The sequence below is a fragment of the Kogia breviceps genome, chromosome 7 (genome assembly GCF_026419965.1).
Source record: "Kogia breviceps isolate mKogBre1 chromosome 7, mKogBre1 haplotype 1, whole genome shotgun sequence".
Taxonomy (NCBI): Eukaryota; Metazoa; Chordata; class Mammalia; order Artiodactyla; family Physeteridae; genus Kogia; species Kogia breviceps.
In genome coordinates, this window is record NC_081316.1 from 30,024,799 (window position 1) to 30,039,460 (window position 14,662).

Here is a 14,662-nt window from a genome sequence, read left to right on the forward strand (position 1 = left end):
CCATCTGAAAACAGCAGAATACATTTTCTCTCAAGTGCACATGGAACATTCTCCAGGATAGGTCACATCTTGGGTCACAAATCAAGCCTTAGTAAGTTTAAGAAAACTGAAATCATATCAAGCAACCTTTGTGACTACAACACTATGAGATTAGAAATAAATTACAGGGAAAAAACCACAAAAAACACAAACACATGGAGGCTAGACAATAACTAAATAAGAAAGAGGTCATAGAAGAAATCAAAGAGGAAATTGAAAAATATCTAGAAACAAATTAAAATGAAAATACAATAATCCAAAACCTATGGGAGGCAGCAAAAGCAGTTCTAAAAGGGAAGTTTATAGCAATTCAAGCTCACCTCAAGAAACAAGAAAAATCTGAAATAAACAATCTAACCTTACACCTAAAGGAACTAGAGAAAGAAGAACAAACAAATCCCAGTTAGTAGAAGGAAAGAAATCATAAAGATCAGAGCAGAAATAAATGAAATAGAAACAAAGAAAACAATAGCAAAGATCAATAAAACTAAAAGCTGGTTCTTTGAGAAGATAAACAAAATTGATAAACCTTTAGCCACAATCATCAAGAAAAAGAGGGAGAAGACTCAAATCAAAAGAATTAAAAATGAAAAACAAGAAGTTACAACGGACACCACAGAAATACAAAGCATCATAACAGACTACTACAAGCAACTCTATGCCAATGAAACGGACAACCTGGAAAAAATGGACAAATTCTTAGAAAGGTATAACCTTCCAAGACTGAACCAGGAAGAAATAGAAAATACGAACAGACCTATCACAAGTAATGAAATTGAAACTGTGATTAAAAATCTTCCAACAAACAAAAGTCCAGAACCAGATGGGTTTCACAGGTGAATTCTATCAAATATTTAGAGAAGAGCTAACAACCATCCTTCTCAAATTCTTCCAAAAAATTGCAAAGGAAGGAACACTCCCAAACTCATTCTATGAAGCCACAATCACCCTGATAACAAAACAAGAAAAAGATACTACAAAAAAAGAAAATGACAGATCAAAATCATTGATGAATATAGATGAAAAATTCCTCAACAAAATAGTAGCAAATAGAATTCAACAAAACATTAAAAGGATCATACACCATGATCAGGTGGGATTTATCCCAGGGATGCAAGGATTCTTCAATATAAGCAAATCAATCAATGTGATACACCATGTTAACAAATTGAAGAATAAAAACTATATGATCACATCAATATATGCAGAAAAAGCTTTTGACAAAATTCAACACCTATTTATGATAAAAACTCTCCAGAAAGTGGGCATAGAGGGAACCTACCTCAACATAATAAAGGCCATATATGACAGACCCACAGCAAACATCATTCTGAATGGTGAAAAACTGAAAGCATCTCCTATAAGATCAGAAGCAAGACAAAGATGTCCACTCTTGCCACTATTATTCAACATAGTTTTGGAAGTCCTAGCCATGGCAATCAGAGAAGAAAAATAAATTGAAGGAATACAATTGGAAAAGAAGAAGTAAAACTGTCACTGTTTGCAAATGACATGATAGTATACACAGAGAATCCTAAAGATGCCATGAGAAAACTACTAGAGCTAATGTATGAATTTGGTAAAGTAGCAGGATGCAAAATTAATGCACAGGAATCTCTTGTATTCCATACACTAATGATGAAAACTTTGTAAGAGAAATTAAGGAAACAATCCCATTCACCACTATAACAAAAAGAATAAAATACCTAGGAATAAACCTACCGAAGGAGGTAAAAGACCTGTACTCAGAAAACTATAATACACTGATGAAAGGAATCAAAGATAACAGAAAGAGATGGAGAGATATACCATGTTCTTGGATTGCAAGAATCAATACTGTGAAAATGACTCTACTACCCAAAGCAATCCACAGACTCAATGCAATCTGAATCAAATTACCAATGGCATTTTTTACAGAACTAGAACAAAAAATCTTAAAATTTGTATGGAGACACAAAAGACCCCAAATAGCCAAAGCAGTCTTGAGGGAAAAAAACGGAGTTGGAGAAATCAGACTCCCTGACTTCAGACTATACTACAAGCTACAGTAATCAAGACAATACGGTACTGGCACAAAAACAGAAACATAGATCAATGGAACAAGATAGAAAGCCCAGAGGTAGACCCATGCACCTATGGTCAACTAATCTATGACAAAGGAGGCAAGGATATACAATGGAGAAAAGACAGTCTCTTCAATAAGTGGTGCTGGGAAAACTGGACAGCTACATGTAAAAGAATGAAATTAGAACACTCCCTAATACCATACACAAAAATAAACTCAAAATGGATTAGAGATCTAAAGGTAAGACCAGACACTATAAAACTCTTAGAGGAAAACATAGGAAGGACACTCGTTGACATAAATCAGAGCAAGATCTTTTTTGATACACCTCCAAGAGTAATGGAAATAAAAACAAAAATAAACAAATGGGACCTAATGAAACTTAAGAACTTTTGGACAGCAAAGGAAACTATAAACAATATGAAAAGACAACCCTAAGAATGGGAGAAAATATTTGCTAATGAATCAATGGATAAAGGGTTAATCTCCAAAATATATAAACAGCTCATGCAGCTCAACAGTAAAAAAAACAAACAAACCAATCCAAAAATGGGCAGAAGACCTAAATAGACATTTCTCCAAAGAAGGCACACAGATGGCCAAGAGGCACATGAAAATCTACTCAACATCACTAATTATTAGAGAAATGCAAATCAAAACTACAATGAGGGGCTTCCCTGGTGGCGCAGTGGTTGAGAGTTCGCCTGCCGACGCAGGGGACGCGGGTTCGTGCCCCGGTCTGGGAAGATCCCACATGCCGCGGAGTGGCTAGGCCTGTGAGCCATGGCCGCTGAGCCTGTGCATCCGGAGCCTGTGCTCCGCAATGGGAGAGGCCACAACAGGAGAGTCCCGCGTACCGCAAACAAACAAACAAACAAACAAAACTACAATGAGGTATCACCTCATACCAGTTAGAATGGGCATCATCAGAAAATCTACAAACAACAAATCCTGGAGAGGGTGTGGAGGAAACGGGACCTTCTTGCATGTTGGTGGGAATGTAAATTGATATGGCCATGATGGAGAACAGTATGGAGGTTCCATAAAAAACTAAAAATAGAGTTACTATGTGACCCAGCAATCCCACTACTGGGCGTATACCCAGAAAAAACCATAATTCAAAAAGACACATGCACCCCAATGTTCACTGCAGCACTATTTACAATAATGCCAGCTCATGGAAGCAATCTAAATGCACACTGACAGTCAAATGGATAAAGAAGATGTGGTACATATATACAATGGAATATTACTCAGCCATAAAAAGGAATGAAACTGGGTCATTTGTAGAGATGTGGATGGACCTAGAGACTGTCATACAGAGTGAAGTAAGTCAGAAAGAGAAAAACAAATATCGTATATTAACACATATATGTGGAATCTAGAAAAGTGGTACAGATGAACCAGTTTGCAAGGCAGAAATAGAGACATATGTGTAGAGAACAAATGTATGGACACCAAGGGGGGGAAGTGGGCGGTGGGGTGGTGTTGGGATGAATTGGGAGATTGGATTGACATATATATACTAATATGTATAAAATAGGTAAATAATAAGGACCTGCTGTATAAAGAATAAATAAATTTTTTTAAAAAAGAAATAAGTTTACTTATGAAATGTCATTTGCTAATTTAGTTGGCATGAAGTTACCATACCAATACATACAGTGTATAACAGATTGAATTGAAGAAATTTAAAATGACAGAAGAATAAGTGTACTATCATAGGCAGTAGCAATGACAACTATGGCTCACTGGCAAGCCATCCAAATTCAGCTGTAGGCTTGATCATACTGTTCTCCACTAGAGTGATAACTGAACTCTGACATCTTCATTTATTCCTTAATTATGGCAACATTAATACAAAGAGTGCTTTTTGGGGAAGATGGAGGAAGCAACATGTAGGTTATTAAAACAGAAAAGGGATGGCCAACTAGTCTGATTAGCTTCATCAGGAAAAAGTTTATGTTCCACTAAAATTTGACAGCAATGCCCATTTCTTAATGAATGCTTTATTTTTTATTTCAAAGGTTTCTCCCTGAATTAACAAAATTTTTCTGGGAAAAGATAGTGATTTCAAACACAACTTGAGGCATGAGCTATCAATGCTACTGTGGAGAGATACACCTTATATTTACCAATGCAGAAAAAGATGATTATTCTTTCTAAAACTCACATAACCTCTAAGGGAAGAACAGCTTGGAATGAAGCAACCAGCCTATCACAGATCACACTTCTTGGCTGTGGACAGGAATTCCAGGGTAGAAGACCACACTCAAGGTTCTAACTAGTGCACTTATTTGATCTCTGGATCACCCTAGTTCTGGATAGAGAAGAGAATAAAATGCTTACAAGTGTATTTACACTTTAAAATTCACAGAGAACTTTCCAAATATCACCTCATTTATTGGTCACAGCAGTTAGTAGTTATCCCTCTTTTCCAGATGAAAAAAATAAGGATTAGAGAAGATAAGTGACTTATTTAAGTTCACAAAGCAAATAAATCACAGAACCAGAAACAGAACTTCAGGATTTTTGCTTCCATGTCTTGGGGAGTCTCACCTATTCCTCACACTGCTTTAACTGATACTGAGGACTTTGATGCTTAGGTCTCCCACTCTTCAATGTGAAGGGCAGAGTACAATTGATTCTCAGTAACACCTAACAACTTACAATTTCTTTTTTCCTGAATTTTTATTTTACTTTGGCTGAGAACGTATACATCTTTTTATTGATTTATTTGTTCAACAGGCATTCATTAAGCTCTGGCCATGTACCCAGTATGTGAGTCAGAAGAAAGATTACATAAATGTTTTAGTCAGGGAATAATGTCTATATGTTTAATCAACAAGAATCAGACATATCTAAGAAGCTTCCTCCCGTCGCCTTTTTCCCATTGAAAAATAGATAGTATAAGCCTTCTGCCACTGATGATAATCAATGGATTAATTATCTATTTTGTGAATTTGAATCTAAATCCCAATGACCTGAAAAGTGATCAGTATACTTCTTTGATTTTTGCATGAGATTGGAAACTGCAAGTGAATTTCAATATTCATTTAAGTAAAATATAATTAGTAGGGTTATGTTTGCTAAATAACAATTATCATCATCAAAAATATTATTCATTTCCATTTCAAGTTGAGAAAGATAAGGTCTAGAACTGTTCAAGTTTACACAGAAAACAAGCTGTAGAACCAGGACTTGAACTAAGATCTTCATATTAAACTAGATTTAATTTAATAATTAAGATTATTTTATTTCAAGTTTATCACATGCATTTATTTTGATCTAGGATGAATTCTAAATCATTTTGAAAATCATAAACAATTAAATGAAGTCTTTCATTTCACCTACTGAATTTAATATTAAATGACTTTTTTTCCCTTGATGTATCCATAGAATTGAAAGAGAAATGGAATACAGAATAGCTCTAATGAAATATGAACAGCTTATTGAGGAAAATAATCAGACTTTGTTATTCAAAGGGATATCCAGAACCAATACCATTTTAAAGCCTACACAAATCGGATATACATTAATTCTGCAAAATCTAAAACCACAGCCATTTTGTCAAAATTAAGTGCATACATTTCTTTCCTGAGGAGCTTGAGTGTTTTTATATGTACCATTTCCCATCTTTAAAGATTCTTATTAGTAAAAATATTTTATCAGAGTATTATTTTTCTTCAGAGTATCCCAAAATTATAAGGGAGGGCAACGTGTGTTTTCTAATTTACCTGAGTACTTTAGTGTTAATGTTGTTAGACCATTTTGGTATGGGAGATTCACTGTTTCCATTTCAACTTATAATGCACATAAAATTTTTTGAGACATATTAAATTCTTTATTCAAACTAAACTTCAAAATCTGGTGAGTATTTTGCATATATGGCACCTCTCAATTTAGAGAAACCACATTTCAAGAACTCCACAGACACATGTGGCTAGTGGCAATTGTACTGGACAGTACAGGTATAGAGGAAAGATAAATAGTAAACAAGCAACAAGAACAGCATAAATGCTGTGACAGGCTAATACAGTGCTATGGGAACAAAAAGAAGAGAATCTCAACTAATTTGTGTAGGACTGGAAAAAACTTCTAAAGGAAGTGACATTTCAACTAAGCTCAAAAGGAAGAGCTGACATTAGCCACAGGAAAGGGTAGGTGTAGGGAACTTTAGTGAAGGGAACATTATATACAACACTGTATATGTGTTATTTATATGAAAATTCCTGGCTAGGAGCTCTGAATAGTGCATATAATCAGTGAAGTCCTTCAGGTTGCTTTTGGAATTACCTTACAAATTGCTGACTTGGTAATTTACAAAGAAATTCATGGTAGTTATAAGTGTTCTATTCCATCCTAGAGCCCCAAACCTGTCTTCTGGAGCTCACATGATCTGGAAGAATACTAGAACTGTAGTTATTTGTACTAGCAAAAGGCACTAGGCTTTAGGTTTTATAAATACAGCTTAATCACTTTAATTATTATATAATTCCACTAAGTATATTGTGATCACAAGTGTGGTGGTCTTTCTTGTTCTGATAGATGATCAGCTTTTTGAAAGCAAAGGAAGTGATTTATATTTTCATCCATATGTGGCTTTTACTATGTGTCCGGAACACTGGCATATTTCCCAAAGTGCTTGATAATAATTGAACATGTTTAGTATGAATTTATTAAGAACCAGAAAAGACATTCAAATATAATCACTGCATATCATAGCCTGCTAAAATACATGTTTGTTAAATAAAGATATTGCTTAGGAACTCTATGGGGTTGAACAGTGTCCCCCATAGTTCATGTCCACCAGAAACCAGTGAGTGTGACTTTATTTAGAAATAGGAACTTTGCAGATATAATCAAATTAAGATGAGTATATACTGGATTAGGGTGGGCCCTATATCAAACATGACTGGTGTCCTTATAATAAGGGAAATGTGGACACAAAGACAGATGAACAGGGAGAACACCATGTGACGATGGAGGCAGAGACTTAGTGATGCATCTACAAGCCAAGGATACCAAGGACTGCTGGCAACCACCAGAAACTAGGAATAGTCAAGGAAGCTCTTCCCCCAGAGCCCTGCTGATACCATGGTTTGGGACTTCTAGCCTCTAGAACTGTGAAAGAATAACTTTCTGTTGTTTTAAGCCACCTAGTATGTGGTACTTTGTTACAGCAGTACTATGAAACTAATATAGGATCCTTCTTGGGCCCTCCATTGCTTCCCATATTTCCTTATGAAGCAGCTCTCTTAAGATAATACTATTTAATGTACTTGACAGATTAATCCCTTTCTCTACTAAACAAATTGTATTCTACTATCTAGAATTCCATATTGTCCTGCTCCCACCAAAAGAACTGTATGCTTACAGCTCAGAGCACTTATATAGTCAATATATAGTTTAATGAAATATCACATGAACTGGTGAAATATGAATGCAAAAGGAAAGACAGCTGCTGTTTCCATGAATACTAAGTTGGAGACTTTGGAAACTTTTCTCTTGTAAAGGTGAGTCACATAAAAATGCAATCAAATTAGAGGTGGGTGAGGTAATTATTAAGACAAAAATAATGAAAATTTAGAAAATATGCTCATTCAGATTACTTTGTAAGTATCTTTAAATTCTTACTTCATTTTAATAAAAATAAAATTAGAGCTTATAGAATATATGTCATGGAATCATCAAAAAATCTACAAACAATAAATGCTGGAGAGGGTGTGGAGAAAAGGGAACCCTCTTGCCCTGTTGGTGGGAATGTAAATTGATACAGCCACTATGGAGAACAGTATGGAGGTTCCTTAAAAAACTAAATATAGAACTACCATATGACCCATCAATCCCATTACTGGGCATATACCCTGAGAAAACTATAATTCAAAAAGGGTCTTGTACCACAATGTTCATTGTAGCTCTATTTACAATAGTCAGGACATGTAAGCAACCTAAGTGTCCATCAATAGATAAATGGATAAAGAAAGTGTGGCACATATATACAATGGAATATTACTCAGCCATAAAAAGAAACGAAATTGAGTTATTTGTAGTGAGGTGAATGGACCTAGAGACGGTCATACAGAGTGAAGTCAGAAAGAGAAAAACAAATACCGTATGCTAACACATATATATGGAATCTAAATTTAAAAAAATGGTTCTGAAGAACCTAGGCACAGGATGAGAATAAAGATGCAGACGTAGAGAATGGACTTGAGGACACGGGGAGGGGGAAGGGTAAACTGGGACAAAGTGAAAGAGTGGCATGGACATATATACACTACCAAATGTTAAATAGATAGCTAGTGGGAAGCAGCCACATAGCACAGGGAGATCAACTCGGTGTTTTGTGACCACCTAGAAGGGTGGGATAGGGAGGAGATAAAGGGATATATGTATATGTATAGCAGATTCACTTTGTTACAAAGCAGAAACTAACACACCATCGTAAAGCTATTATACTCCAATAAAGATGTTAAAAAAAAAAAGAATATATGCCATGGGTGTGGTTTATGTAAGAATGGATTTCGTGGGACTGCAGTTAGGACCCAACCATGTCCATATATATATGTATGTATATGTGTATATATACATATATGTATAAGTTCTATAATTCTCTACTTGAAGCAACTTTTTCTATTAGCCACACAATCATAACTTCAGACTACGATAAATAAGAGTTTCTACTATAAGTACAAGTTTATTACCCCATGTTTTTATTCCATCACTTATTAGCCTGTAAGTTTCATGAACACAAAGGTTCTATCTGATTTGCTCCCCATTCTACCTTCAGTACTTAGTAAAATGCCTGGTATATAGCAGCCTCTCCCAAGATATATTTTGAATAAATAAGCACAAAATGGAAAACCATTTTTTTCTGTTTTTCCCTTCTCCAAAGAATTATATTATCATCAGTAAAGTTGTATTAAAATGGGCTGCTTTGAGCCTTAAAAATGGATTCATTATAGAGAACTCAATTCCCGCCCCTCCCCCCAGTACGCGGGCCTCTCACCGCTGCGGCCTCTCCCGTTGCAGAGCACAGGCTCCGGACGCGCGGGCTCAGCGGCCATGGCTCACGGGCCCGGCCGCTCTGCGGCATGTGGGATCTTCCCGGACTGGGGCACGAACCCGCGTCCCCTGCATCGGCAGGCGGACTCTCAACCGCTGCGCCACCAGGGAAGCCCGAGAACTCAATTTTTTAATGGCATTTACAAAAATTGGGTTTTATCTACACGTACATGAAAATTCTCATTTTTAGTATATCATTTTTCATAACCCTAATATGCTTTTCACATCATAATCTTTCTGAAAACACTTACGTACCTATTCTATATCTTCAAATAATTTCTAATACCACAGTGTTATTTCCGCAAGTTTACAGATTAGGGTTCTGAGACAGAAAAGTTAGCCTCATTTCTTAAAGGCAGATTCCTAATGGTGCCTCAAATTGATGAACTTCCAAATTCTAGATTAGCATTGACATTGCCACTGTACTCTTGAGGAAATTGCTCACCCTCCCTGAGCCTTAGTTTCTTCACTTATCAGATGAGGCTTTTTGACTGGATGATCTCTAGGATGCCCTCTACCCTGAGTTCTCATTTTCAGCACAGAAAATTCTGGATTTTCTTATAAAAAAAAAAAAAATGTGACTTCTCACTGCTCTTCTTTCCAAAATGCGAGACAGAGAACATAGCTAGTTAAAGAATCACAGAAAGGATAAGGTGGAGAAGTGTTAGTGAGTATGGAGTAGGAAGAAAGGAAGGGACAGAAGACAGGGTGAATGTGATGTCAGCCCGCTAGGATAAATGTTTTGGGGAAGAAAATCACGGAACATTTTATGCTCACATAATCTGCAAGATTTTACTCGTACTTTCCTACAGGAATCTCAGTGGTAAGTTGGAAGGGCTTTGAGGCCTTGAGGTATGCAGCTTAAAAATTGGTCAACTCTTAATAACTAAATAGAAAATAGTTTTATTAAACTGTTATAAAATAGTTGCTATATGACCTCTAAATCTCAATCTGAGTGAATTTATAATTAAGTTTTATTCCTTAAACTATGTATGATATTAAGATAGAGGCAACTAATACTAGATTCTTTTTGCAAGCCATACAAATATACCTTTTTTCTACATCTTTAGCTACTTAAAGTAACTTAATAGGAACTACTAAAAAAAATCTTATTACATTTGGTAAATAAAAATGATGTAGAGTTTCAGATGGTCCAACAAGATGAAGAATTTACCACTGGAATTCTGTTAAATAACTGCAGGAGTTATATTTTTGCCTTGGAAAACTTTCATCATGGAACACAGCTGTGAAATAACTTTGGCTTCAGACAGAAAGGCTATAATAAAGCACCTCCTAGCTATACTTAGGTTCAAGAGGTTTATGGTGGTGAACAGCAGAAAAGATGAAATGTTTCAATAAGCCCCTCAGGCTGATTTAGTTAGCATTCACAAAGTGGAATAACCTATACATCACATACCCTTTGTTAGCTGGTTGTTTAGAATAGATGTATGAGTCACTGGATTTTATTTTAGCAGTTGGGCAATGCAATTCTCCTTTTGCCCAAAATATTAAAATGCAGAAATGTGAAACTAAGAGAGGTAATGTCATATCTTATACAGGATGCTTATCAACCACTGTAATGGATAGAGAAATTCTTCTGCTCTTGTCATTCCACGTTTCACCTTGGTAGGCACAAATGATAAATCACCTCATGCACAAAAAATTTCTATTATTAAACTAATCAGCAAACTACAGTATATTTTTAAAAATTGTGTGTGGGGGAGAGGTGTTGGAGGGGGGAAGCTTGCAAATCCAAATAAAGGTGGCATAGGAGAAGGAGAGGCAAGATGCTATCCTGCATGATTTCAAGTACAAATGAATCCCTCTGGGAGTTTGGGGGGGATTCATATATATATATATATATATATATATATATATATATATATACACATTTTTTTTTTCTTCTTTCAGACACTGTTCAGAATTAATGAGGGTACCTGCAACGATGCTGGCAAGCTGCTGGGTTCTGGTGATGGGGTAGATGCTGCGTGCCTGAACGATTGCTGAAGCGATTTTCTTGGCGTGCTTCTCCTCCCCGTATGTTCTCAGGATGGATGCAAGTGCCTGTTGATCTAAAGCGTTCACAACATCAGCTGCAGTGGGCATGTCAGGGTACCTACGCAGAAGAAGAGCCAATTAGTTCACTGACGTCAGTTTTCATTGACGAGAGGTGAAACTTCAGAGTACTGAGACATAAAGTCGGGCATACACACATAGTCTAAGAGGTCTTATGAGGTTTTTAAAGTCACAGACTGAAATCTTACACAAATGAAATAGATTTTCCATTTCAAATACCCATGATTATGGCAAGTGGGACTGTTTGTGACATTCATTAAGGTCAAGGGCAGCAGAAAGTTAAAATGCTTTACTAGCCTTTAATTCAGAAAGAAATTATTATTGCTTATGAATATTTCTCCTAAACTAAAATAATGGAAAATGTTTTGGATTTAGTTTGTTCAAGTTTAAATTACTGCTTGATTTTTTTTTTTTCAGTATAGAAGATACAAGGCTTACTGACTGATATTTAAATGAGCCTAGATCTCAGGAACTTAACTAAATCTAAGACTGTAAAGTAACCAACTATTTATATGAGGGTACAAATTGAATTTAGAAAGTCTAAAAAAGAAGATACTGCTGGTCAGTTTCCCTCACAAAAACTAGAACAACCTTAATAGTAATAACATATATTATTTCAAATTGTTAACAATATGGGCTTATACACCCATGACAAAAGTCACCATGGGGTAAAATCTGGTAATTAACAAACAATATTAAACAGGCCTAGATGGTAATTTCAGGTGGAGGAGACAAAGCAATACCAACCTCTGGTCAAATAGAATAAATTATAGTAACAGGAAATAGCATTCACTTTGTCAGGCCATTCCAATTTACCTTAATTTAGGGAAATGAGTCAAGGAATTTTAAGTGATGAGCTAACTGAGATCTTAATTATTCAAAAGATAGCCATGCTAATAGTACAGGTCTCTCTCCTGTAGTTAATATGTTGGATTGATTGTTGGTACCATACTGTAATGACTTTAAGTAACAAGGATATGGTAGCTTTAAGACCTGACCATCAATCAGAGTGGGGTTGCCAAGGAATACTTGAATCCGTCCTTAAAAATACTACACTGCACCTTGTTAACATGTCTAGTACCACCAGGAAAATAATTTTGTTGTTGTCCTTGGCTTGTCCCCTATTTCACCATGACCTCCATCTCTCTCTTTCTCTCTCTCTCATATGTGTGTGTGTGTGTGTGTGTGTGTGTGTGTGTGTGTGTGTTTGTGTGTAACCTTGTTTTCCAGATCCTCTGATTCTTTTTTTTTTCTTTTTGGCTGCCATGGTACTCCCAGATCAATGAACATCCTATAAGGTAGCCTATTTCCATCTCAACAGATTTTGCTCCTTCAATAACAGCTTTAAGGATAAAGATTTGGTCTATAGAGTCAGATCAACCTCGATTAGAATCATAGCCTTGCTACTCATACTGTGTAAGCTTTTGAACCTATTGGAGCCTCAATTTCTAACCTGTAAAATGAATGTAACAATGCTTACCTCACAGAATTGTTGAGAGAATTAAGGGTTCACACAATTATAAACTAGATAGTATAATGCCTGGAACAGAGAAACTCAGCGACTGTCACTGTCCTTTAGATCTTGTCCATTCCTAGATTTGCCAAACATCGTTCTTGGCCTAACTGAAAAATCCCTGTTAGATCTTACCTAGCTGTTAATTCAACTGCCCAAACCATCAAGCATCAGAATGAAACTTGTTAGTGATGGTAAATTCAGACTCAGAATATATGTACAGTTCTACCAGGACAATTCTAAGATTAGTATGGATGTACTCAGCATTTTTTAAATACCTTTCTACTTTTAAGTAAGAAAATTAAAAGAGCATTTTGCTCAAATACAGTTCAGTGGATAATAGGCATAATTTTATTTTACTCTCATGTTCACAAAGAATAGCAGTGTATTGGGTTAGCCAAAAAGTTCCTTCGGTTTTTAAGTAAAAATAAAAGACATTTTTCATTTTCACCAAGAATGCTATTGAAGAACGTATTCAATGTTTTGTTCCACTACCTTCTGCCATTTTTCTTCATAATTCCATCTTCCCAAAACTTTTTTATCTTTTTGAGCAAAAAACTGTTCCAGGTGCCTTTTACAGTCTTCCAGGGAATTGAAATTTTTTCCCTTAAGAGAATTTTGTAAAGACTGAAGTAAATGGAAATCCGAAGGTTCAATGTCTGGTGAATACAGCAGAGGAATCAGAACTTCCCAGCCAAGCTGTAATAGTTTTTGCCTGGTCATCAAAGAAACATGCGGTCTTGCGTTATATCCTGCTGGGAGATTATGCATTTTCTGTTGACTAATTCCGGACACTTTTTGTCAAGTACTGCTTTCAGTCGGTCTAATTGGGAGCAGTACTTGTTGGAATTAATCGTTTGCTTTTCTGGAAGGAGCTCATAATAAAGGCTCCCTTCCAATCCCACCATATATCACCTTCTTTGGATGAAGACCAGCGTTTGGTGTGGTTGGTGGTGGTTCATTTCACTTGCCCCACAATCTCTTCCATTCCACATTATTGTACAGTATCCACTTTTCATCACCTGTCACAATTTCTTTTAAAAATGTAAGTTTTCGTTAGTTTCAGTAGAGAATCGCATGCAGAAATATGGTCAAGAAGGTTTATTTTCGCTAACTTATGTGGAACACAAACATCAAAGTGATTAACATAACCAAGATGCTGCAAATGATTTTCAACACTTGATGTGGATATTTTGAGTATGTCGGCTATCTCCTGCATGGTATAACAGTGATTGTTCTCAACTAATGTCTCAATTTGATTGTTATCATCTTCAACTGGTATACCTGACCACAGAGCATTGTCCAGAGAGCAATCTCCAGCACAAAACTTCACAAACCACTTTTGACACGTTTGATCAGTCACAGCACCTTCTCCATACACTGCGCTAATCTTTTTTTTTGCATTTCAGTTGTGTTTTTACCTTTCTTGAAATAATAAAGCATAATATGCTGAAAATGTTTTTTTTCCTTCCATCTTCAATATTAAATGCTTACACAAAAATTTACCAATTTTGATAAGTTGCTTTTTAATGCATGGTGATTTGACAGCTGTCACAATACAATCTAACAAAATTGTTTTGAATGAAGTGAAAGACAACTAAGGGCTACTAGAGCCATCTTACGGAAAAAAACGAACAAACTTTTTTGGCCAACCCAAGTTTCCATAGGGCTACAAGGCAAAAGGGGCAATACTCTGGAAAACTGATAGGCTGTCAGGAGGCTTCAGAATAGGCATTCAAATAGCGAAGAAGCCAACATACAAAATCTGCCCCTCCAAATTAAAAGTTAAGTGATCTTGTCAGTCCTCCAGAGATCACCAACTTACAAATGACTACACTCAGGAGAGAAAGAAAATATTAACATAATTTATTGCATAAATATTGCCATAATTTATGGCAATT

The 14,662-nt window shown here is 35.9% G+C and overlaps 1 protein-coding gene across 5 annotated transcripts in view; it reads right to left on the reverse strand.

The window, feature by feature from the left end:
• The window catches only part of METTL15 (methyltransferase 15, mitochondrial 12S rRNA N4-cytidine), a 373,387-nt gene that overhangs the window by 204,042 nt on the left and 154,683 nt on the right, over window positions 1-14,662 (reverse strand). For 4 of the 5 annotated variants that reach the window (XM_067038072.1, XM_059068615.2, XM_067038071.1 and 1 more), the window contains one exon: window positions 11,110-11,288. In XM_067038072.1, the coding sequence (XP_066894173.1) occupies window positions 11,110-11,288 (179 nt within the window). The remainder of the gene's footprint in view (window positions 1-11,109; window positions 11,289-14,662) is intronic. The other variant, XM_067038073.1, reaches the window with a different exon arrangement.